The sequence below is a fragment of the Artemia franciscana genome, chromosome 14 (assembly GCF_032884065.1).
Source record: "Artemia franciscana chromosome 14, ASM3288406v1, whole genome shotgun sequence".
Taxonomy (NCBI): domain Eukaryota; kingdom Metazoa; phylum Arthropoda; class Branchiopoda; order Anostraca; family Artemiidae; genus Artemia; species Artemia franciscana.
Window position 1 is genome coordinate 17,161,073 of NC_088876.1, and position 27,367 is coordinate 17,188,439.

Below are 27,367 nucleotides of genomic sequence, written 5' to 3' on the forward strand. Positions count from 1 at the left end.
AACAACAATTGAAAATTCCATCGTCTGTTGAAGTATGTCTTTTCAGATCGGAAGTCCGTTGGTCACCCAAAATACATTCACGTCGTTTGAGCTAAACGCTCCGCTCCGAAGATTGATAGCATTTTCCTCTGCGGAATAGTTAAAACATTTCCTTTTCAAGAAACTTTTGTTTTGTCTCCTGCGCTTAAATTGCAATGTGTCCCATTTTTCATTTAGCTTAGGATCTCGTGGTTGTAATTCCTCATAGCCTGTTTCTCGCCTGGAATTCTATTCGATTGTATACCGTCATTGTAGACGTCTGTAGACACGTTTAGAAACCAAAAAAAAAAAGATAAATTGCTGTAGAGCCGTTCAATATGGAGCTTGTTTACAAATTATAATCTCGAAATTGTAAAATGTTTTTTCAACACTGTTTTGTTTAGCTTAAGTATTTATGAAAAGTTAACCTACTTGCCTATGCTAATCAATTTCTCTTTTAGCCTGCTCCTGAGGTTGTGAGAGAAATGCATGAAAGACCCCTGGGAGGAGCTAAAGAACATTTAAGGACACATGGGGTTGAACGACCTGAATTCGCAACCCCACATCGTGGTGGTGAGCAGCGGCAAAAACCTGAAACCACTACACCAATGGATGTTATTGGACAGAAAAGAGAGATTTTAGGAGATTACTCTGTTAGACCACTTAGTGAAAAAGAAAAGGTACGTTGTCACTTAAGTATTCTTTCCATTCTAAGATTATAGAAAAAAGTCCCAAAATTACTAAAAACCGGAACGTTTTTGGCATCAGAAAGAATAAACACAAAACAGTATTTTGAGAAGATTATACTAAATTAAATTAGATGAAGTTTAGATTTTTTTAGTATATTTAGGTGAGGTGGTTGTACGTCCGGGGAGGGAGGGAGGAACCGTATGGTTAAGATTAAAGAAAATTATATGATGAGGAGGCGTGTGGTTGTGTCGAAAAGTGAAGTGGGAGCCGTACTGCGTGTTAGTGAAGAATCTTAGGTTTATGGGTCTCAACGTGAGTTTTGTCACAGAGCAGTGTACTTTAAGTTTAGCTATTTCCTTTTTTTAATTAAACCTGATTGAACCTTGAACCTTGTTCTCCATGCTTTTAGAGGATAGTAATTGATATTACATCAAACTTCCGTTTACATATGGCAGCTGGCAGCTGATTCAACCTGGTCTAATAGCCACTTTTCGGGTCCTTTGTAAAGCTGCCAAGTCGTTCTGGTCAGCGGCTGCTTTTTGTTAGGTGAACCAATTAAAATACTTCGTTCGGCTGGCTAGCCCAGCAAAGCTAAAGATTTCCAAAAGATAATAAAAGATAAGGATAAAGATCCTCCTTTATCCTTTAATATCCTTTTTATCCTTTTAAGGATAAAAATCATAAGGATAGGAATGGTCTAAATCTTAAATTATCTCGAATTTAATTTGTACTAACACACTCGAGCCCTATCCTCAGCGTTTCTTTATGAAAACAAGAGCTAAGAGCTCATATGTCACTTGTGACGAGGCGAGTAGAGCTAAGAGCCAAGAGATCATATGGTATGAGCTCTAACAAAATTCTATGAATCAGTAGATTGATTTAAAAAGGAAAGTAAGAGACTTAATGCCAGTCAGGATTTAAAATAAGAGCTCTGAGTCACGATGTCCTTCTAAATATCAAAATTCATTAAGATCCGATCACCCACTCGTAAGTTATAAATACCTAATTTATTCTAATTTTTCCTCTCCCTTTAGCCCCAGATGGTCGAATCTGGGAAAACGACTTTATCAAGTCAAATTGTGCAGCTCCCTGACATGCCTACCAATTTTAATCGTCCTAGCACGTCCAGAAGCACCAAACTCGCCAAATCACCGAACCCTCCCCCAAACTCCCCCAAAGAGAGCGAATCCAGTACGATTCTGTCAATCACGTATCAAGGACATCTGTTTATTCTATCCACCAAGCTTCATTCCATTCACAATTGGGGATTTAGATTCAAAATTATTTGACTATGAAACCAATTTTTACTTTTTACAATTTCAAAGTTAATAGAAGCTGTAATTTCAAAGTTAATGGAAGATATTAAGAAAGAAATTCTCATGCTAGACAATTGAAACTTTATTTTTCTTTTTTATAGAATCGAAACAAAAAAGCTATTATTTTCATTGTTTATTTAGTTTTTTAAAGAACGCAAGAGAAGGGTCTGCATGAAATATTGAACATTGAGTTTTTTTGTTTTAAAATTTTTTATCAACATAAGTTCTCTATTAAAAGCTATTTACCAGAATTAAATATTATCGGAAAGAAATGTCACCAACAGATTTACTTTACAAATTCATTCTGAGTGGTTTGTTCCGTCAAAATAAAGTATTGATTCTGAATTCTGGGAATCTGTTAAGAAGTAAATTTTGTCACTACGAAAAACAAGAGAGTAAAGCAGCAATTTCGTTTTTTTTTCAAAGTGGAAATTTCGGTTTTATACAGGTACATCCTACCCTGAACGTAGTGTTTAGATTTAAAAATTCCGTGTTCTTCAAAAAAGATGGGAAGACACCCAAGCCTTATAACTTGTCTGAAAACGTTTTAGTCCCTTACCATAGGTTCAAAAATGAGAAGTAATCGAAAAGATGTTGTAACTAGAGATAGCCTCATTAATCCCAGTAGAAGATAAAATACTATTTTGTTTCTTTCTTACATACAGCTCTAACAAAAAAAGAATAATATCTTAATTTTCTTTCCTTTTTTTTAGAAAGAATATGAAAGTTTGAATAGACAGAGGATCGAAAATTTGCCTCCGAGCCAACATGGAGAAGGAGTACATTTGGTTCATCGTAGAGAAGGTCCTTTTCCAGAAACAGGTAAAAATAATTTTTTTTTAATATATCTGGCAAATGTTACATATCTGCTTATATATATATATATATATATATCAGTCATTGCGAAATTGGCTGCATTTTCAATTCTGAATTATAAATTTTGGATGGATATGCTCTCTCTATTTAGTGTTACTAAAAATGTGTCCATTGCAGCCGTCAGGTGTGTGTATTGAATTTATACCTAGATTTGACTTGCCAGTCAGATACAATTTCATTAATCAACTTTACAAATAATCAATTAGTTTAGTCAATCTTATCAGAAATATAGTGCTGTACTATCAAAAGTGAGGTATGTTCTGTAATGGTTAATGTATTTTAACTACAATAGTGTTATTTGCTTATTGAACTGTAGAATAAAATTGAACTTTGTTATACCCAATAACGAAGCTAAGTGATGCTAATAGCATCTTTACACTGGATTAAAAAAAAACACAACTATATTAAAAAAACTTCTGAACATGAAAATTCTCGGCATACCCAGCTACAATTCAAAATTTAGAATACAGGATCCCATTGTGTACATATATTTTTTTGGTCTTGGCCTAAAATGGTATGTGTTCTTAAATATAAACTTCCTGGAGCATAAGTGTTTTTTGACAACCAAATTAGGAACCGTGTGCTTATGAAAAACATTATTAAACTTGTTGGTAAATATGATAATTTCGGATACATGATGGTATCGGATATATGATGACTAGAAGAGAACCCGACTTCATTTTGCTTCACGGACTGTAAGAAGCGACTCAGCCCAATAGTAACCGAAATTGTAGAAAATGGAATGTTGATAATAATTAGTAGATCGAAAATTGAGTTTATGCTATGTTGATTCCAAATATACATAATTCATTAAGCTTAATGCTACGCACCGAAAGCTACTAGCATGATCAAATTTGCCTATTTTTCGAAAAAGGAGGGAAACACTCCAAACATCAAGGGGTGTTAAATGAAAATCACGCCATCAGAATAAGCATATCAGAGAACCCTGCTAGAAGGGTCTCAAGCTCCTATCTGCATGTGGAGTTTTTGTTTTGTTTTGCTTTTTTGCCAGAAGTTGCCCAGAAGCAATGATATTTTTTCCAAGGGGTAAAGGTTCTTATCGAGCCAGTATTCCAAAAAAAGCCATAGAGGGCTCTTCTGAGCGGAAATTAAAAATTCTAGTGCCCTACTTAGGTGACTAAAAAGAGCGGAAGGCAAATAGCCCCTCTCAAGCCCTTTTTCCTCTGAAGACATCCAATAAAAATTTTAAGACTTCTATTTGGTTCAGCATAATTAAAAGGTCCACTCTTTATGCCTCTGGCAATGATGTTACCTCCCCCTTCCCCTCAAGGCCCTTGAGGAAAGGGTTGTGAGTTTTTGCACTTTGTCCATGGTTTACATATAGTATTTGTTATTGAAGAATATACAGAAGTTCTTCGGTGGGGGTGGGGAGGAATTTTCTGCGGTGGGATTTCCCACCGGGAGATTTCCTCCGTGGGCAGGAAAATCTATGGGTAGAATTTGTCATGGAAGGAGTTTCCCGACATGATTTGAAAAACGGTTAGAAATTGAATAAAGAAGACGTTTTTTTTTACTGAAAGTAAGGAATAATATCAAAACTTTAAAGGAAAAGAATTTATTCCGGGGCTGCCTCTTCTTCATTCCCTCGCACTTTACGCTAAAATTTGACATTTTATAAAAGTTCTTTAAGCAATACTTTTAAAACACAAGGGCCGTTGAATGTGAATGAGGTATATTTTTCGAATACTTAAGACTTAATAGTATATAGCCAGGAATTGAGAAGGGGGTAGCCCCCATCGTTTACAAACAATTTCTGTTCGTTTTAAGTTTTGATGTTCCTCCTTACTTTCACTTGAAAAGACCCATTTTTTTATTTAATTGGAATTAAGTCTAGGTTAAGAAAGAAATAGCTGATTTTCTTCTGATCAAATTTTATAATGATCCATACGTCGATTCAAACCAAAAATAGTTTATTCATTTACTAAAAATTGCAGAGTGGAATAACTAAAAAGCTTCCAATCGGTTTTAGAAAATTTTCCTCCACTTGTTCGGTTTGTCCCAGTAAATCAGTTTCTTTGGGTTTCAATGAAACAACAAATGTGCGACCTCGTACAGTTCTTGTTCTTTAGAAACTTGGTGCCTTTGGCAACGGCAGCGTTGGAAGAATTACTTACCAAATATTTTGGTTCGATATTTTGCTTTGATGTTTTTTCCCGCTAAAAGGAATCTGAAGGGATTGTATCTGGAGTGTTTGCGGAAATTTCCAGAATTTCACTCCCCCCTTCCCCTGTAGGAACCAGTTCTGATCTATGGAAGTATTGCATTTTTTTTTTAAATTCAAGAATTCAATAATATTCTAATGAAATCGTCCCTAAATAAATCAAGAAAGAAAAAAAAAACTTGTTATTATCTGCACATGTTTAATCGTATTAAATAGTCAGTGAAATAATTTGTTTCCTATAAAATTCTTCAGGCATAGTAGTATAGCGCAAAGTTCCATTTGGGTTCATTATAAATAAGTATTTTCATAGCAATTTCTAGAGATGTCTCTGTAAATCAGTACTGAAAATTCTTCCCAAGAATATGAATTGACGAAACAAAAACTGAGTAAATATCTGTTTAGTCAGAAGTAAATAGTTTTTAGTTTCAAAATAGCATAGAGTTATTATTGGCAAAACCTAGCTTAAAAAAGAAATCACAAGAACAATGAAGTTCTAAATCATCTAAAAATGCAAAAAAGCTGTACAAAACGATCAAACACGCTGTCTATAAACTAAATTGTTGGTTAAAATTCAGCTGTAAAAGTTGTAATGCTGAGTAGTACTGCTTTCGCGGTAAATACGTATCGATTTTGGGAGGTGTAGCTACGAGGAAAGGGGGTTAAATCCTAGTGAAACTTAGCGTGAAGAGTTAGGCTGAGTTATGCCTTTTTATCTTGTGCACCGATCTGTCCTCCTAGGAGAGGGTATCAAAATGTCTTATCAGCCTCAACACATGATTTAACAAAACCTGTTTAACAGCTAGAGTCATGGCCCTCATTATTAGTTCTTGATAGTATCTTCTTGAGGGAATGACTACATTCTGGCAATTCGCTCCCCCTTAGAAGGGTCTTTTGGGTTCGATCAGGTTTGGTAGGGATCAGCAGCGAACTTTTGTCATGGCTTTAGAGGGCTACTATCCAATCTGATAGTCGTTATCGCTTGTGTTGGCTCTGCAGCTATCACCTACGATCAAAGTTGTTGCAATAATTATTTTAACAATAATTGCTGAAATTCTTAGCGTTATGTATCTTAAGCCCTCTTTACATGAAATCGGAACTATCTGCAAACTTTAAGACACACAGATATCTAGTTCATTGCTTATTAATTTCGTTCCAGTTATCATTATTGAACTTGCCAAAATAATACAGTAAATGAAGTTAAATTATAGGCCACTCACATGAAATCCACCGTCCAGCCTCCCCTCTACGTGACCAAATGGTTGAAGAAAGGAAAAAATTCTTTGCCTCTTTATATGCCCCACAAGAACGTGAAACAGGTCTTCCTAGGGAACACAAACAGCTTGGAGCTCAAGTTTCAGGCCTCCACAAAATCCCTCCTGATCCAAGTAAGCTCTTTAATAATCACGGTCCCTCGTCAAGCCTAAATTTTGCGAGAGCGTGGCTCCTTAAAATACGCCTTCCAAAACTAATAATAGCTTATGAAATTCACCCGTTTAACTGGATTGGTGCATTTTTTTTTCCTTGTCAGTGAACATTGCACATTAGTAATATTTTATGAAAAGTTAGATTATCTTTCATGATGAAAATTGAATTATTTACCAGCTAAAAATGTCTACATACATTTATTAGAATGGATTTTGCTAAATAAAGCTGGCGCGGCTTTTAATAATGTAGCGTGTGATAAATATTTCTAGGAGATACTGAAAGATCTCGTCTCTCAACAACGCCACTTTTTGAAGAAAGAAAAAGTTTCTTTGAATCTTTTGCCCAACCAGAAGAGGGAGCAGAACATGCATTACCCTATCATCACGTAGCTTACTTGCCCCCCGCACCTGAGGTGGCTAGGCTCCATGAAATACCCAAACATGCAAGTAAGCTTCAACTATTGTTTAATGGAACATAAAACCCATTCAAATTCTAAAATTGGTTTATTAGGAATTACCCAATTAATTTTCTTTTGAATCTAGTGAAATGAGATACTCTGTAAATAGAAGTATGATCGAAATGATTGAGTTGAACAGGTCCTGATAACGATCGACAAGAAAAGCGTATCCAGTACCAATAGTAACGAAATAAAAAAAAAACGAAATAATAATAATATGCATAAAAAATTGCTAAGAAAAACTTAAATAAAAGTAGGCATACTAAAGCCTAAGACGAGCAGAAAGAAAGTCATAGAATAATCCAAACTTAAACTAAATAGAAATTATTATCATTAGATAAATAAAACCCAAAATGAACAAAATCAAAATTAATAATCGTAACAAATGCTGAACTTTATAGAGATACAGATGCTAGTGCAGATGAGCAAGTGAATCCTAGAATGATTAAGTCAAATTGTGACCTATTTGTGACATTCAAAATGACGATGAATGAAAATTACCATAAACAATAGTAGGGATACTGTCCTAAACCTTTTGAAGCCGGAGCTCATTTGTGCTTTACTGGAAGCAATTAATATTTTGAATAGTATGTTTTAGTTGTCATAACATCAACAGCAAGACAACGATAAATAAAAAAGGTATCAAGACTCATCACCAATGACAGGAATGATGCTACCACCTCCACCCCCTTCCTCTCAAACCCTTTAAGTGGCATGAGTGTCATTTGCATTTTATTGAAAACGACATTTATTTGAACAGATTGGTATTTATTTCTGAAAACATCGATAAAAAAAAGAAATCACATAATGATAAAACTATAATTATAAAATAGACAATGTTTTACGTTCAACTTGTATTCTTTTTTCAGTAAAATGCAAATGACGCCCTAGCCCTCAGAAGTTTTAGGGGACCGCAACCCTACTCGTGTCCGTGGGCAATTCCTGTCAATTTTGAGGTTGAATTCTGATTATTCATTGTAATGTCTATTCGTTTTGGGATTCGTTTATTAATCCATAGCAGCATCTATTATGCTTAGATTTGACGTGATTAATCATTTTACTTTTCTTTTTTTAGGTAGGTGGGGGGTTCTTTTGTTCATTAATAATAATTTTTGTTGGTTTCAAGTTTGAATTACTATACGACTTTATTTCTAGTCGTTTTAGGATTTAATATGGCTCTTTACTTTTCTTTGAGAAAACTTCGTTTTTGAAAATTTTTTCCTTTAAGTATGTATTGTTCGTTTTTAATTGCCATAGTTCAATAATTTGTTAATATTAGGATTATTTGTTGTTTTTTTCAGTTTTAGACTTTCGAGATGAGTGGGAGGGGATTATTATTTATATTTATACCTTTCTACACAGTTGAAGTCATTATGACCCGCATTCTGCAGATAACCTTGAATATTCATCTTAATCTGATTAAATACAACAAGATTTGTTGACTTAATTTTTTGTCTTTATTGCTAGGATAAGTATAACCACATTTTCTTCCAACAATTATTGTACTCATAAAGGTCCGCCTCTAATCTACTAATCCACTCTAATCTACTAACCACACCGATCAGAGAAATACAATGCTTGGTCCATTACGAGCGTACCGAATAGGTACAGCCATCTTTTTTTCAAAATATATGTTTTTCCTCTTAGATTCGTTTGGACCAGTATATACACCTGGTAGGTTGTTAGTGGATCGGAGACAGAAAAAATTACCTATATTATTAGGCTTAAAAAACATTGCGTCCTAGTTGATCGGAAAGAAAAGTTTTGTGTCCATTTTCGAATGAAATAATGTAATGTCGATCCTTTTTCGGACGAACTCGTATGTAGGAGACGTAAATGTTTTGGCCCCTCATCTCTTTTCCTATACATAATTTTCGAAGTCCTCCTGCTCTCCCCAAACACTTCCTGAAAGTTTGACTGTGAATCTCCAGTCGTCCCAAAAATATTATAGATATGGTATTTTCATAGACTGGACGAATACATCTATCTCGATTTACCTTACCACCTCAGCATGAATAGATTAAAAATTCTACTGGTGCCAATAGTGCCAAAACTTTTAGGTTAGGTGAATCAGAGACGCACATTTCTTGGCTCTCGTATCACCTCCTCCCAAATACAGAATAGAAAGTCCCCTTGGCTCTCCCTAATATTCTGGATTTTTCGCTCAATCTCTACAAGTCGTTTTAGATTTCATTTTTATAACCGGGATACATGTTTTAACTTCTTTCCTTATTACCTTGGCCACTAAACATCCTCGAAAATTCAAACGCGATCCCCAAGCTGCTCTTGGGATAGTGCAGATACACTATTTTTATACCTGAAAGGTTTTTTTTAGTTCTAGATTGCTCCTTCACTAAGAATAGATTCTTATCCAACAGTGCCTCATAGTGCCAAACATTTGAACAGATAGCAGACCAAAATCTTTAATCTCACTTTTACTATTTTTTACCCTGTGCATTTTTAATGTCTTCCGATTTGCATTGCCACATCACCTGTGAATAGATACTAGTCTCATTGGGGGCTTACCATGCCAAAATGTTCCAGATATTGGAGATATGCTATTTGGCAGCATGGAGTTTCTTTAGATTTATCTCCCTCCCATAAGTCGCAATTTGAGGTTCACTTGATCCTTCAGTGACGTCTCAAAGTTTCAATCTGGTCTTCCAGATGTTCTTGACATATTGTGGATACTATTTTGTTAACTTTCGTGAATTCAATGCTTTCTGTTAACATCGTTACTTCACTTGTAAATAGATTTTAGTCCCGCTTGGGACTTGCTGTTCCAAAGCATTTAGGTAAATTTGAGATCAAATCTAGCCCTTATCCCCCCAAGCAAAATCTGAGGTCCACATAGAATCCCCCAAAAGATCCCGAAAGTTTCAATTCAATCTCCCAAGCCATTTTCGAGATATTGCAGGTAATTTGGAAACTCGGGTGCAGAAAGCGCCTCTTGATTTGCTCAGGTTCATGTGCTGTTTCCATGGTATACGCTTGGGAAGCTGTAAATCTAGGCCCAGTGAACCATCCCTTTTTACTTGACATACAGCCAAGACGAAACATAACCGCTTTTTCTACTTAAAAAGTTGTTGAACAATGGGTAGTTTATGTAATTAAGGGTGATTACCTTAAGGGTTATTGTCCCTGGGGAAAACATTGACCCCGGAGGTATGTTATTAGATATTTTCAACGAAATTGTCACTATATCTTTTTCTCATATCAGGAGGGGATTATAGGAGGCTGGGTAACAGAAAAGGGCTCAGAAGGGAGGTCGGCTGTCATCTAAAAAACCTTGAGCACTAGAATTTCCAGTTCTAGTCGAATTTACCCCCTTCCCAAGTTTCATGAACCACCCTTTAAATGCAAATTGAACTGGAAAAGAATCTTTGGGCGCGCATTTTTATTGGGGGCTGGGGGCATGCCCAAAAACAATTTTTTCTACTTCATGATATTTTTGGCCCAAGGGCTTACGGTTGCAAATGAAACTGACCAGGGCCTCAAACTTGTATGGCCTGTTTCTGTGCCCATAATCCTCTCCCTATCTCCCAGCAAAACGTGTGATCCTTCCAACCCAGAGAGAAGATCCCAGAAAGTTTCAAGCCAATTTCTCACCCAAAATAAAAAAAAAGTCCTCGTTTTCTCTTGTAAACCTGATTCTTAACAATTGGGTATTTCTATTGCTGACACCCAGCACCCCAAGGGCTGTAGGGATATTGTCATCCCCAGGGCAATATTTATTGGACTTCTAGACCCATGTGAATAAAGTTGGCTGTTTTATCATTGTGTGCCACGTCAGAGAAATTTTTGCCCGAAGAGGACGAAAATGCTAGAAAGTGGAAACAACGAGATACTCGATTTAAAGGCTCACTGGAGGATCTATTGGTCTTCTTAAAGTCAGAAACTATACGATACAACATTAATTATTTGTTTTTCTCTTATAATTCTCGTAAATCAAATTTGAGATTACCAAGATTTTTCGTTAAAGCTGAAAAAAGTTTGGAAGAATAGGAAGATAGTCTGTGTGAACCAAGATTAGAATATTGAAAGCTACAGTGTTGACAGTGGTCAAATACGACTCTGAAGCATGGGCGCTCTGGAAAAAACAAACGGAAATTTGCTTGATTTTTTTCCAGGGAAATTGCCTACCAATTGTTTGTTCTAGGGCTATAATGAGAGAAAGGTTGAAATGGTTAGTGCACGTTCTGAAGGACGAAGGATGACAGATTGCTGAAGATTGTCCTTTTCGGCCAATCATCTAAGGCTAAATGGAAAGCAGCTTGTCAGTGGTTGGTGTGATTGATTTTTTCCAGTGAAATTGCCTACCAATTGTTCGTTCAAATTGCTTGATTCCGCGATGAGTTTTTAGTAATAGTAGTATTTTCATATAATAAGTATGTTCAGGCATGCATATTTTTTTTAATTAGGGGGAGGGCAATATCTACGGATCGGACTTCAAAAATGAAAAAAGGAGGAAAACTTAGAAAATACTGGATCATTTGGGAAAGTATTCGAATCTTGAGATTTGAGAGTGCATGAGCCTTAGAGATCCTGCTTTCCGGTTAGGGCAGACAAATGGAAGTAAATTTCACTTTATAAGTACATCAAGTGACAAAACGTATAATGCCATAGTTATGTCATATTTATCTATACTGCAAAATATTTTTCTATTCTTCCAAAAATCTGAGAGTATGTTCTATAGTTAAGGATTCAAATAGACGTATTAAAGAAATGTCTTGAAGTGAAGGGGTGGAGGAGTTTGTTCCCCTCCTATTTGTTAAGTAACACAATGTTCCAGTTATTTGTATATTTCGGTTCCAAAAATTTTGATTGTAAGTTATTTATTGCTTTTATGACTGTAAACATTAAAATTCCAGGCGTGAAGGAACAAGCAGAACGTTTCGAGCATCACGAAAAAAGACCTGAAGAGACCGGCCTCCGTCCAAGTGCTCCTGTTTTCCATCCTCGTTCAGAAAATACCCAAGAAGCTGGAAGAGTTGGTCAAGAACAGATTTCGGGATTTCAGCAACAAGACACTGTCGCTGCTCCAAAAGGGGAAATTACTGTTAAAAAGAAGGTCGTTGAAGAAAGTCAAACTGTTAAACCTGTCTCTGTGACGGAAGAAGATATTACAAAACAGTGGCAAACACTTGATAGATCAACATAATTATTTAATTCTATGCCCATTTAATTTTTTTCTAATTTAATTCATTTTCTTTTGTGTCGTTTGACAAGCATATGTCTTTTGTGTTTTGTCCCGGTCCAATTTCATTAACTCCGGTATTGCAGCCTAACGGGCTATTGTCTTTTTAAGTTCTGTTTTTTCGACTGTTTTTAAGTCTTAAGTTATTTGTTCTGCCCCTGATGAACCGAAGTTTTTGTTAAGAATAATGTTGGTCTTACTGTGTCATCGCTCGATGGAGAGTCATACAGTAGTGAAGAGGTATTTTGGTGGGAATCATGGTTCGGCGAGAATGTGGTGGCTCTGTGCACGCTTCCCTTGCAAAGCTGAACTAAAACTTTGTGAAATACAACAATAAAAAGCAAATAAGTTTACAGACTAAGTGACGTCCATTATTCAATTAACTATTAAATCGATAATTTTAGCAGACAACACTCCTTTTCAATAGGGTATCTCTAAAACTTACCTTAAAGACATTCATAGTGTAGAACAAGATTATTGTCTTTGTACATCTTGAATTAGATCTTGTTTATAGCCGGGTTAATTATTAGTTAGTTTTGATTGAAAAAGAACATATATTACATGGCTGCCAGTGTCAGTCGTAAAATTTATATCCAGAATATATTTAATTTTATATCTGAAAATCTTCCATTTTCAAACGATTGTGGTAATTTCGATATTTTAATTGGGTATTTTCAGGACTTCAATGCACAATGTTGAGAAAAGTTTCCGGCGTTAATCGTACTCATTGTTCCGATGTTAATACAGAGTGAAAATATGCAGGCAAGACAAGCACTAACGTAGCATTTCCAAGCCTCAAGACTTCTTAATATCTGCCTTTATATAAGCTAAACGGCACAATATTCAAAGCTATCAAATTACTGATAAGAATAATACTCTTCGGAGAGTCAGTCCCACAGGGTCTCCCAGGAAACTAAAGTTTTACAACAAACAAGAAGGTCAAAATAAATACCATATTGTTTCGTTTAAATATGATTTATAAAAAACAACTAAAAAATAACATTAACTTACGATTCCTGATTCTAGCGAAGAAGGTACTAAATTATTCATGAATTTAAGGCTGATTGACGTTCACTAGTGTCGTCAGTTCCTCAAAGATTATTGAGAAATTAACAAGTCAGGATCAAGTCTATGCAAAATCCTATTAAATAAATAGGCTGAGCTAATTTTTGTATTCTGTGTTTTACAACTTTTTCAAATCTGGAATTCTAATTGTGATAATTAAAATTGCAGCTAGTTGAGCATTTTTTTTTGCTTTTAATGTATTTCAAGCTGTGATTAGTTCTTTTTTACTATTTTTTTCGGAGTGTTCTTATTATTGTATGCAGCGTTCGGAGGGAAGTTCTCGAGTAGGTTAGATGTTTCACACTGGTATCAGAATCCCAAGTGTTTTTCTCTTAGGTTGTTAGTAAAATTAGCTCAGAAATATTTTGGGAAGACGTTTTCAAATGAATAATGTTTAATCAAGATACATAACCGTAGGCTATAGTTATTTTATATTTGGCTTTCAAATGTGACACTTAGATGTTTCTATTATACCATAGTATCATAATTGGTGTTATATGGATATTAAAAAAAAAAACTTATGGTTGTGAATTTCAGTAGCTTCGGTTTGGTATTGCCCACAGGAGGTAGATGTAAGAGCTAAATCGAAACTATCAAGAGTAGTTAGTTGGTAGAAATACTTTGTCTAGGCTAGATGAACGATTTTTTTTGCTAATGTTTTATGCAACTTCTATGATATCATTAAGACTATTGTGTGATTTCAATATTTGCATCAATGGCTGTGTCTTAGTATTAGATTACTTGAGCGTTCTGAAATAAGCATATAATCGTAAAGGACCGGAGACAATAACATTTTCTTTTTCTTTGTATTATGGTATAGTATCTTAATAAATTGCATTTAATTTTCGCACTTTTTTCTTTTCGTAGGTAAGGCAATAGTGTTGTCTTAGTAAAGGGTGACTTGTCTTCCTGGTGTTCCTTTTTGTCTGCCATACGTAAACCGGATAATTGTGTATGTCTGAGGACTGCCTTTTCTAATGGCAACACCCAATGACAAATATTCAATAATAAAACCCAGCTGTACTTTTCAAAATAGTTGAAAGGTGCAAAAATATACCTCAGGAGGTAGAAAGATATATCTTCCAAGTAAAGGGGCCCTAGATTATACGTATTAGCCCATTTCAAAGTAAAAAGTACCATAAATTAATGTAGTAGAAAAAAGAGCATGTTAGACCTTGCTCAAATCGGAAAATTCAAATATTTTTAGTTACACAATTGGCTGATCCTCCTTGGATGTGTGTCTTAGGGATCTTTTCGGGGGTGATGTCAAAAAATGTGATGCCTGTGTCTTATACGGTGTTTCACCGGGAACTGGCGTTCCCTCCCTGGAAAATTTTCCTTCCCACTTGTGGAAAATTCCCATGTTAGGTTCAAGTCAGGTAGTTCAAATGATTTTCCGTGAAATTATTCTTGGTGATGTATAGTTGCGCATCAGGTACCATAAAGGAGAAGTGGTGGGTCATTTCGTAGGACAGGGGGGATGTCTAAAAGAGCACATTTCGATGCCCAAATTGTCTTAATTCTCAGTGAGCCTTCACATCAATATAGGCAAGGTTCTAGGGGGATATGGAGTTAATCTAACATCTTCCTTCATCTATACTAAGCCTGGATAAGGGTGCTGCAGGGAGATGCCTCCCGTTTTATTACACCAAGAGTTTCTTATATTTATTTTAAAGCTTCATTAACTAAACTGATTTGCGTTATATTTTTGTGAAATTGTAGGAAGTGATGTATAAAAACACATCAGCTATATGAAGCAGTGGCGAGGGGCGGAGATCATTTTAATGCCCAAAATGTTCTAACTCTCATTGAACCTTCATTTAAATTTAGGATATGTTTTGGAGAAGGAGGTAAAAAAGGGTGTTCAATCCCTCTTGATTCTTGGTAATATTTTTGGTCTATATTTTTATTATTGGTACTGTGGGGCGGGGTAATAGTAACACTCATTGCTACAATCTTTTTTATGCGGTATAAATATTGCATTCACATGCCTACCAGCACAAGGGAAAAGGCGAGGCTGGGCTTAAGGAACCTTGCAAGGGAATTCTTGGTTTATTGGGGGGGAGGGGGTGACAAAACTACCAGGTGCTATGTTTTCACCGATTTTAAATGGTAATTTTCCTCTTTTCTTATCTAAATGTAGAAATGTATTCGAGCATACGTATGCAATGCATTTTAACATCAATGAACACTATTGTGGAGGTCGCGATGGCTTCAGCCACGTAGAAGACCAAGTCACGCAGAACTTCCGTCCACTTGAACAATAATACCCGTCTTCGTCCACCCGAATTTTTTTAATATTAAAGAACTACTGTTCATCGGAAACTTTGACCAAATAATCAAATTTTGTCCAAAATTTTACTCACAATGCAATATTTTAATTCTCATGCAGAAAAATGGAAAAACGGGAAGGTACTAACCAATTTGCAATTATAGGTACATATACTTTAACCGTAATAAATCGTATGTTTATTGTACTGGTGGCCCTCATATCTTGATTAAGCTGGGGCATTATCTGAAAAACAAGAAATGAAATAAAAAAAAATCAGCTTTTTTCAGCTGTCATGTTGAGCCGCATTGTCTATGTCGTCCACATAACGTATTCTACTCATATATTCCTAATCTTAGCGACTTACGCTTCTTGACATTAATTTTCAAACTCATTCTTGCCCTCTGAACTCACGAAATCTTAAATTTCATCCATTTTGCTAACATTTTCATCTAGGATACTTAGGCGAATTTTGCTTCCCCTTTTTGATGCCATGCTCTCCCAATGACCTTTGTTGTGCTCCTTAGGACAAAGTCCATCAAAATGATTTATATTAAGGGGGATAGGACGTAACCCTGCTTAACTCCTAATTTAATACTGGACAAGCTAACCTCACTTCCTACATTAACCGCAGCAATTTATTCTCGAACATAGTACTAATCACTAATGTATTTATCTAGTATAAAATTCTTCTATCAGCTGAATCAAACGCTTGTTCATAATATGTAAAACTGAGGACTAAAAGAGCTAGATGACTCGGGCACTTCTTGACTATTAATCTCAGAGTAATAGTTTGGTCGACGCATCCTTTACCCTTCCGAAGACCAAACTATTCTTCTCTTAAAACTTTAGCTACATCGTCTCTAAGTCTAAAAACTATCATCATACTAAGTAATTTACTTCCTAAAGGAACCAGGCAAATGGTTCTATTATTACCGCATTCACTCTTCATCTTTCTTGTCGTGGGGAATAATAAGAGTTTTCTCAAAGTTGTTAGGTACTTCCCCTTTTAGAAAATGATATACATAATCTTCAGTAACTTACCTTTAACCTCACAACCAAGATATTTAAGACTCATTTAATACGCCATCAGCACCTGTGGCCTTATTATTTCTTAATCTGTGATACTGTTACTAATTCTTCCACTCAAGATAAATCTTCCTTCACATCCAAAGTGTCATAAATTTTTCCATCCTTTTCTGTATCTTTTCCTGCAACTATCACGATTTAGCACATTCTTAAAATGTTCTGGCCATCTCTTTTCAATTCTTTCCTTACCACTAATTGTGACCCTGTTCCTATCTTTAACTGGGGCAAGTTTAGACTGACCTCTCTCAATTTATTAATATGTCAGTACAATGTTTGAATATTATGCCGTCTCTGCATCTTCCAGAACTTCGGCAATTCATGGTCTCCCCTTAACACCTTAACTCATATTTTAATGTTTTCTCTAGTTTCTTTACATTCCTCTTATTTGCATATAATTTATCATTGAATAAAGCTCGTACAGGCCCCTCTGTCAAACAAAACATTTCCACTCGCATTCCTAGCTGCATTTCTAACTCTTGTATAGATCCTGCCAGTCTTCGGCCTACAATAAAATAATCAGTAAGGTTAGCCGTCCTACCATTGTGTGAATACTATGTTAACTTATGGGTCATATCGTTTATTTTCGTTGTCTATTTAGCACCGATTGAATCTGTTGTGTTTTTCTATTCGCAAAATGAATAGAAGAATGAATTAATTCCTTGTATCTCTTAAATAATAATAATAATAATTATTATTATATTTTAAACTTTAAAGGAAGATTTTGACCCTCCCCTTGTCTTTCCAATGAAATCTGCTCTTTTCATACATGACTTGAGTAACGATGCAGTAGTAACATTTTTTAGTGAAATTTTTCTATAGCGTCACTACAGAATTCTTTGCAAGATGGAAACGGATTCGTTTCATAAACGTTGAAATTACAAACAAACGCTTTTGGCTGGTAGATTCAAGAATGGTTCAACTGTTGATCAAATAATTTCGTGCGATTTAAATTGTAGGTTGTTGTTTTTGTTCAAGATGAGTGATCAAAATGAAATTGAAAGTGCTAAAAAAATCGCTCAAGCTCTTGCAGGAGAAGATGAAGAGGTAAGTTGAAATAGACTAGCCTTGGACTAGAAGACTAAACCTGGTAAGGACATCTGTTACTAAAATTTCACGGCTAAGATAAAATATTACTATAATACCTGTAAAAACTTTTGTCTTTTTCTCATTTTTGGCGTTCACACCCTAGCTCTAAAGCATACGTGCAAGAAGGGCAAAACCCTAGTTTGAGCATGTTTGGCGGTTGAGCCATGTAAACAGAATTTACACAAACAGATCTATTGCTTAAATTGGGGTACATGAAAATATTTTCAAGGTTCTACCTTCATCCCTCTCCTAGTAGTATTTTTGGTCTGACATAAGATTATTCCAATGCAGCAACGACTGTTTGGTTAGAAATGAGACATTGACAGCTGTTTGCGAATTTCTGGTTAAATGTTTTCCATCTTCAATATTATCACCTGAGTTCATTTATCAGAGTTTGTCCGATATGTTAGATTGATAAATCGCATCTGAATTACATAAATAGGCTAAATCAGATCAGATTCGATATTGAAAAATCATTTTGTGCTCAAAAGTTTGTAAGGACCACACAAATAGGCTTCTAATAATGAAAGTGAAAGAATAAATTCTGGAAGGAGTTGAAAGTGAGGTTAATAAGCTGAAATTATTTTTTTTTTCAAGAAAAAGGAATATACCCTTCGGCTCCCCAATTAAAGCTATTTCCAAATATAGTAGTCATTGTTTTTGCAATTTCACGCCAATCCTTCAGCCAGATAGTTGAGATATAGGCCTAGTCATAAATTGTTTATATTAGTTAAGTTTTTTCTTTTTTTTTGCCAGATTCACCACATTTGACATCGTGATTATGAACCAACCATTGGTAAGAAATCAGCAAAAAAATAGAGCAAACCAACAAAATCAGAGAAGTTTTGTATATTGTCTAGTTATACCACGACACATTTTGTTCAAACACATTTTATATAGTCGTTTTGTTCAGCGTAGTTTAAAGGCCTGGAAAGTATGTCTTTGAAGATGAAAACCCCTCCTACAGCCCTCAGCGCAAGGGTTGTGAGTTATGCAACAAGGGTATATAAAGTATTTATGGAAAGGATGGTCGTATATACTCGTGGAGGGCTCATTGGATTGGAAATCAGATGTTCTAGTGCCTTTTTTAATATCAAAGTGATCAGTTGGAGCTCCCCCACCCTCACGTTTTATTTTCCCCAAATGCATCCAATAGAAATTTTGAAATATCTATTGGTTCAAAAATAGTTCAACGATCATATAACAAGGCCTTTGAGGTTGACAGAATCTCCCTGTGTCTGGGGGTAAGGGATGTAATTTACGCCCCAGGGGCAAATAAGGTTTATATGGAACGGGTGGTCGTCTGAGCTTTGGAAGAGGCTCATTTAATTGGAAATGTATAGTTCTAGTTCCCTTTGAAGAGTCAAACATGACGGAGAGCAACGAGCCTCCCCTCCCTGACATCCTCTTTTCCCAAAACCTATTCAATTGAAATTGTGAGATAGCCATTTTGTTACCAATAGTATCATATAGCAATGTCTCTAGGGTGGACACAATCCCCCAAAGCCCACGGGCAAGGGTTGTAAGTTATGCCCCAGGACATGTAAGATTTTTATGGAAAGGGTGGTTGTATAAACTTCGGATCGGATGGAGCTCATTGATAGGAAGTGGGAAGTTTTAGCACCATTTTTAAGAGTCAAAAGTGAATGGAAGGCCATTAGCCCCCCCCCCTAAGCCTATGACTCCACAAAACTTATCTGGTCGAAATTTTAATAGAGCTAATTTGTTCAGTATGTTGAAAGGTCAAGTAACTATATACCTACTGGTTTGCACCCATTCTTCACGCTTGGGGACTTTAATATTGACCTTAGCGATATGAATTCGAATACTCCTATGGATTTCCTACAGCTTTGCATGTCATATAGTTTATTTCCCGCTATTAATATTTGTACGCATGTTACCACTTTAGCGGCAAAGCTACTTGATAACATTTTTTCTAATTCTAAATTTTCAGATCCAGGGGTTATTGTTACTGATGTTTCTGACCATTTTGGGATTTCGGCAAGTTTTAAAGTTTGTTTCCCGAGGCAGCAAGGCCCTAGACTGAAAATAAGTATGTTACCTGTGCTCAACCAGGGTAACTTAAAAAAGTTTAAACAAGAGATTTCTAATGTTGATTGGAATAATAAAGTTGAAAATCTAGATGATATAAATATAAGTTTTCAGAGATTTTATGATACATTGATCTCTATTTTGGGTAAAACCTGTGTAATGAATCGGACAAGGTCAAGGAAAAAGATGCCCAAAAAGCCGTGGTTGTCACCTAGTCTTCTGCGGTGTATAAATAAGAAAGACCAGTTATATAGGGATTCAATAAGGAATGAAAATGATCCAGTTTGCACAAGAGTTTATAAAAATTATAGAAATGCTCTTAATAAACTTTTGAGAAATGCGAAGAAAAAATATTTTGAGTGTAAATTTAAAGATGCTTGTGGTAACCCAGCTAAAACTTGGAAAATTATTAAAAATGTTATATCTTCAGCAGATCCAGTTCTGCCTGATAAAGTTACTACAAGTAATGGGTTAAAATCGAATGAGCCTGATGTAATTTGTAATGCTCTTTCGGAACATTTTGCAACTGTTGGGGCTCGATTTTCTCGTACTACAGTAGCTTCTGATAATGATCCTCTGCTTGAGACTTTTATGGGTACTTCTGTCGATGTATCAATGTATCTAAGACCTGTCACTCATGATGAAGTTCGTAAGATTATCTTTGAGATGAAAAGTTCTTCGGCTGGGAGTGATTCCATTAACCTTCTTGTTTTAAAAGCCGTGTTTCCAAGCATTTTACATATATTAACGTCCCTTATTAATGCTTGTTTTAAGCAAGGGAAGTTCCCCAATTGTCTTGAAATTGCAAGAATAACTCCTATGTTTAAGGGTGATAACAAGAATGATTAAGGGAATTATAGACCAATTTCATTATTACCTGTTGTTTCACGAGTTTTAGAAAAATTTATCAATATTATAATTTATGAGCATTTGGAGCGTCATAAAGTTCTACATCCAAATCAGTTTGGTTTCAGGAAGGGCAGAACAACAGAAATGGCGATTTCATTTATTACCACTATAATTAATGATGCTCTTGATAAAAAGCTTAGGGTAGCTGGTGTATTTTTGGACTTAATTAAGGCGTTTAACACTGTTGACCATCGAATATTATTTTAAAAAATGTGAATTTTATGGATTAAGGGGTGCTGCATTGGGTTTGCTTTGCAGTTATCTTCAAATTAGACAGCAGTATGTCAATTTACAAGGATTCTTGTCTAGGAAAAATGTTGTTAATTGGGGGGTTCCCCAAGGATCCGTACTGGGTCCGACTCTGTTTTTAATTTTTATTAATGATCTACCGCATGTTGTGAAAGCTCTGCCCAGAATTGACGACTTTGTTGACAAGGATCCGAGTAAGATCCAGCTTACTATGCCCTTATTTGCTGATGATACAACCTTGATGTGTTGCCCCTACAGAACAACTGCTCATGTCAACGATAAATGCAGCAATGAGGAGCATATGTACATGGCTTAAAATAAACCACCTTGACCTGAATATAGATAAGTCAAATTTTGTTATTTTCTCTCGATCTCCGAATTTTTACCCTTGGTTTACAGAAATGATTTCGGAGCTGGGAATTATTAAACGAACAAGATTCACCAAATACCTAGGAATCAATGCCGATGAAACCCTATCATTTAAAGATCATATGAAGTCAGTTTCGAAAATATTGTCACGTAACTTAGGTATCATGCGCACATTGAAACATATCCCCCCCCCCCCCAAATGTTCTACGATTGTTATATTTTTCCCTGATTCACCCTTACATTTTGTATCGCTCGTCGATTTGGGTTGGTACTTTCCCATCGATAGTTCGTCCAATCCGTGTGATCCAGAATAATGCTATCCGAGTTTGTTTGTGGTGTTGGGAACCAGGAGTCTTTGAGGTCTGTGTATAGAGATTTAAATATAATGCCTGCAGCTGGATTACGTTATTTTTATCCGTTGATTTTTATATATAAGTGTTACAGCGATAGCCTTCCTGATTGTTTTACAGGAATATTTTGTGAGAGGTCTGATGTTCACCACCACATTACTCGGATACGAGGTAATACTGAGGTTCCTCGATTAGTTTCAAGTAGTTCTTCTTTTTCTCTTATTTACAGAGCTTCAAAAATTCGGAATAAACTGAGTATAAATATCAAAGAAATAGGTAGCCTTGGCCAGTTTAAGTCTGATTTACGTGGGGAGTTGCTCGTTAGGTATGCTTTTGAAACAGAATAACTAAAATAAATTTTACATAGGTTATTCATTTGTAATATTTATGTATTTTTTGTTGTTGCTGTCTTGGGGTAATGCAAGGTAGTGTATTGCTTATGTTTTTTGTTTTTTTTTGTTGATTTCGGTATATGGTCTCATTCTCCGTATTTTCTTATTCTCCATATTGTCTCTTTATAATCTTTGAAGTTAGCACAGCCTCGCAAGCTTCGCTTATGTTGTGCTATTGATTAAGAAATGTTTATTTCTAATAAAATTGTTCTACTACTATTACTACAACTATGTCTCTGGGGGTGTCAACCTTCCCACAGTCCTCAGGACAAGGGCTCTAAGTTAGGCAGGTCATTATATATTGCGATAAAAAGAGATTTCATACCTGAAAATATTGATTGTAAGCCGGCATCTCCACTCACTATAGCGTCATCAGATAGTGACAGGGCCATAGGAATTGTTGAGGCAGTTATAGCCATAGAAATACTTTCACAAACAGAAGCTGCAGTGACTGTAATATTGACATATCGCTTTTGCTTCTTTGACGCCGTAAACGGGTCTTTAAACAACAGCACAATCACATATTTCGGTGCTTCTTTAATATCGTTGTGAATACGACGAACATGACCTTTAAAATCGTCTTCGTTTATTTTAGCGTCACATTCACAGCATTTGACGGTTGTACGGTTGGGTCTGGTTATAGAAACAGCACGCTTCTTATCGGCACTTGACATTTTAAAGCGAACGTTTGAACAACTACCATCCAAGCTAATTTTACAAAATTACGAGTACGTTACTCAGAAGAAATCAGAATGCACAAAATTCTGCTTCACCTTTCTTTTGAACACGTTTCAAATTGGCCGATTGACTGACAAAATACAGTTTAATAAATTTTTTTCTCGTTTTCGAAGGCACTGAGCACCTAACTTGGGTAAGATAAAGGGATGATAACTCCAGCTCGAAAGAAGCTTCGAATGGGCAGTGGAAAAATTTACAGAACAGATTAAATGGGGTAAAAATTACATCAAGTCAGAGTAAAGTTGCTTTCGAATTGTTTTTCTTAAATTAAATAAAAAATAGATTGATTTGACGAGTTGTTTGTCAGTCGAGTGATAAAATTATCGGTACTAGTCTGTTAAACAGAACACACCCAATACTTGAAGTTAGGTTAGTCCTAATGAAATATATCAAAGCATGATGATATTATAACACTTTAGAAACAAAATGGAAACTACGACAGAGAATTATGGAAAGCAGGCCACGCAGAACGCACTATATTCAATACCTAACCCCTAACCACCTATATTAAATAATTAATAAAAATATACATACATCGTAGTTTTTCTCACTCAAAATAAGCCAATCACAACCGATCCTAGAGAGACAAACCGGTTTCTGTCAGGTTTTACACAGCGTATTTCTTGAGTGTTCTGCGTTAGACAAGTACCAAATCATTTTCGCATTTTTGGAAAAACTGATACTTCCCTTCTAAGTTAACAGAGATTTTCATGTAGAAACCTCGAAAAATATGGTCACGCATGTTTCAAACAGTTCATGTTAACGAACTATAAGGAGCGACCCGGCTCAATAGTAACCGAAACTCTAAAAACAGAATAATTTTGATGCCAGTAGATACATAAGAAAAATCAGATTTTTATGATAATTTTAAACATATAAGATTCATCAAGTTTAGTTTTACTCATCAAAAGTTACGAGTCTGAGAAAATTTGCCTTATTTCCGAAAAAATGGAGAATTACCCCCTAAAGTCATAGAATCTAAAGGAAAATCACACCATCAGGTTCAGCGTATCAAAGAACCCTTATGTAGAGGTTTCAAGCTCCTATCTGCAAAAATGTGGAATTTTGTATTTTTTGCCAGAAGAAAGGTCACGGATGCGTGTTAACTTTTTTTTCCAGGGGTGAACATATCGATCCAGTGGTCATAAAATATCGCAAGAGGAATCAATCTAACGCAAATTAAAGGGTCTAGGGCCCTTTTTAAGTAACCAAAAAATTGGATCAAACCGGATCCAATTTTTAGATAGCCATTTGGTTTAGCATAGTCGAAAAATCTAATTATGTCTTTGAGGACGACTTAATCCCCCACAGTCCCCAGGGGAAGGGCTGCATGTTATCCCATTCTCATTGTTTATATCAAGTATTGGTTATTGGGAAGTATACAGACGTTTTCAGGGGATTTTTCTGGTAGTGGGGGGGATTGAGGGGAGGGGGTTTCTTGGGAGGATCTTTTCATGGAGGGATTTATTATAAAGGAAGAGAATTTCCATGAAGGGGATGTTGGATTTTCCAGTATTATCTAAACAAAAACAATAAGATCGTTGGATTTTCCAGTATTATCTAAACAAAAACAATGCGATATTAAATAAAAAAACAAAGTTTTTCAACTGAAAGTAAGGAGCAACATTAAAACTTAAGACAAATAGGTATTATTACGCGTATGAGGGGGTTCGTCCCCTCTTCAATATCTCAATCTTTCCGCTAAAACAGTTTTAGTAATTTCAAAAGATCTATTTATTCTAATTAAACGGCCTTTGTGATTCAGGGATCATTCTTAAAAAATTAGAACAAAATTCGAACTTTAGTGCAAAGAGCAAGGTATTGACGAGGGAGCAAACCCCCTCATATACGTAATAAAAATATACGAAAATAGAAGTTCGTTACGTAAGTTAATTCGTATGCTACATATATTTATTACTAATAAGAACGTTCGTAAATAAAATTAAAGAGTTCTGGTGGCCTTTTTAAGTAGCCAAAAATCGGAGGGCAACTAGGCCCCCTCCCCTGCCCCTCCTTTCTCAAAATCGTCTGAGCAAAACTTTGAGGAAGCAGTTTAGCCAAAATAAAAAAAAACAATATGCAAATTTTGTTTTAATTAACCGTGCGCGATGAGCCAACATCAAAACCTGCATTAATTCAAAAACGGTCAGAAATTAAATAAAAAAACAAGTTTTTTAACTAAAAGTAAGGAGCGACATTAAAACTCAAAATGAACAGAAACCATTTTGTATATGAATGGGGCTACTCCCTCCTCAAAGCCCTGCTCTTTACGCAAAATTTTGACTCTTTGTCACAGTTCTACTTTTTTAAAACAGTATATTTTGTCCCGATTCTCTAAGAACACTTCCTGCAACACAAGGTTCTTTTAATTAGAACAAAAAAAACCTTTTTTTGAAAAGTAGGCTACTAAAGCACCTTAGTGTAAAGGGAGAGGTGTTGAGGAGGGGCAACCCCCCTCATATACGTAATAATTTCAGTTCGTTTTGAGTTTGAATGCTGCTCCTTACTTTCAGTTGAAAAAGCTTGTTTTTTATCAATATTTTTATGAATAAGAAACGGTGTGACGTTCACACAGCACTATCATTGTGACATTTTGACGAATGAATTCAAACATTTTAAGCTAGACTTGTTAGTAATTTGAGAAGCTTATATCCCAAGGCTAGGAAGCAAGAGCCTGGAGAAAACGTATTATCAAGGAGGCACACTCGTGCCTCTTTAAAGAGGCGAACCACGACAATGTTAAGCGATCTTCAGTTCCAGTGGTCGCAGAGGGATGGGGGGAAATGCATTTCGTAGCCCGAGCTCCAACTAAGAAATCTGCCAAATTTCATCCCCCTCCGACTTTTGCTTCATGGGGAAAATCTGGCCGAAAGTGTCGAACCACCAACCCCAGCCCCCCTTTTATGTTGTCCGATCGAGCTGAAATTCACAAGTTAAGGTCCCATAGGGCCCAGGAGCTTATCCGCGAAATTTCAGCTCGATCCGATAACTCCTTCCCTGTTTTCCAGAAACCACGCATGGCCACTTAATGTTCATATTCTTTTTTTCTGCCACGCCTACAGGTCACAGCCGACATCGGATCTAGGTTTACGAAGACTCATTCGAAGTGGAATTCTCCGAGTAATTGCCCTGGAAAGTTTTGTCGGAAAATCTTAACCCCCCGATTTTCTAGCTTAGAAAAACCTATTTCCCCATTGAAGGTAAAATTTTCTCTTGTAATAACATCGCTTGTTTGAAAAATTCTTACACTAACAGCAGCTTAGCGCAGCGGAAGCGTGCTGGGCCCAAAACCCGGAGGTCGGTGGATCAAAACCGCTAGCTACTAACTTTTTAAAATTTGTAAAATTAGGTAATTTTGTCAGTTTGAATTTATTGATACAGAAAGGGAGAAAATAAACATGGAAACATGTGATCAGAATTACATACTGGAATGTTCACAAGAATTTATACTGAAGCGGGGGTAAGGCTTGATGGAAGCAAGTTAAAAGAACCATTTAAATTGATTTCCTAATTGAAGCCGTTGGTGAAATTTTCTATTGTAATAACTTGTTTGATAACAAGCATAACAGCAGCTTGGCGCAGCGGAAGCGCGCTGGGCCCATAAACCGGAGGCGGGTGGGTAAAAACCACTAGCTGCTAAATTTTTAATTAAGCTGCTAAACTATTAAAATTATCAAAATTAGATAATTTTGTCAGTTTGAATTTATTGATACAGAAAGCGAGAAAATAAACATGGAAAATTATTATTAAATTACATCCACCATGGATTGTAGAAAAACGTACAGAAATAATATGAAAAAAACTTCGTTTTCTTAAAGAGTTAAAGAGGCTGCGTCCTAAAGTCGAACCTTAAAACGTACAGGAATTAGGAGAGGCAGTTGGGGGCTGCTGCCCCCCAAACCCCCCGCTTTTAAGGACTTTTGTACAAGTTTTTTGTTGAGGGGGGCTACCGCCCCCTAACCCCCCGCTCTTGGCTTCGGAAAGGCCCTCTTTTAATTAACAAAACAAAAAACCTGCACAAAAGAGTCTTTAAAAGCGGAGGGTTTGGGGGGCGGCAGCCCCCCAACTGCCTCTCCTAATTCCTGTACGTTTTAAGGTTCGACTTTGGGACGCAGCCTCTTTAACTCTTTAAGAAAACGAAGTTCTTTTCATATTATCCAGTTAGTAAGGATGGGGTACACTGGCCTGGGGTAAAGTTAGAGGGGTGGAAGCTACTGTAGCTTAGGTAAATTTGGATTATTGGAAACGAAAGAACAATGGTAATAGACTGCGGGCCAATGGAAATGGGGCGACATAATGGATGTCCTGTGAGCAAAACATTACCAAGGAGGAACTATTTCTTTATTTTTATTAATAGATTGCCACAGTTTCGTAGGCATATTAATACGATTCTAGCCAATGCGTTATTTGGTCTTGATATTGCTATGAGTTGCCATGGTATTCAGATGACGGTAAGACGGCCAACTTAACTGATTACATTATTTTAAATCGAAGACTGGTAAACACAACAACAACAAAATTAATCAAGTGCATAGGTTCACTTAATTTTGTAGTATCATTAGCAAAGATTATGGAAGCTTTAAAGATGTAGCTATGCTGGCCTCAAGCAAGTGAATTTTATGAAAACGAAATATACTA

General features: G+C 36.0%; 1 protein-coding gene across 3 annotated transcripts in view; it reads left to right on the forward strand.

The window, feature by feature from the left end:
- Positions 1–13,136, forward strand: part of LOC136035405 (uncharacterized) — a 34,275-nt gene extending 21,139 nt beyond the window's left edge. The window contains exons 8-11 of one of the 3 annotated variants that reach the window (XM_065717189.1): positions 480–698; positions 2,738–2,846; positions 6,291–6,467; positions 11,836–13,136. In XM_065717189.1, the coding sequence (XP_065573261.1) occupies positions 480–698; positions 2,738–2,846; positions 6,291–6,467; positions 11,836–12,125 (795 nt within the window). In that variant the 3' untranslated portion in view covers positions 12,126–13,136. Of the gene's footprint in view, positions 1–479; positions 699–2,737; positions 2,847–6,290; positions 6,468–6,776; positions 6,954–11,835 lie in introns of all 3 variants that reach the window. The other 2 variants (XM_065717188.1, XM_065717190.1) reach the window with 2 other exon arrangements.
- Positions 13,137–27,367: the final 14,231 nt, after the last annotated feature.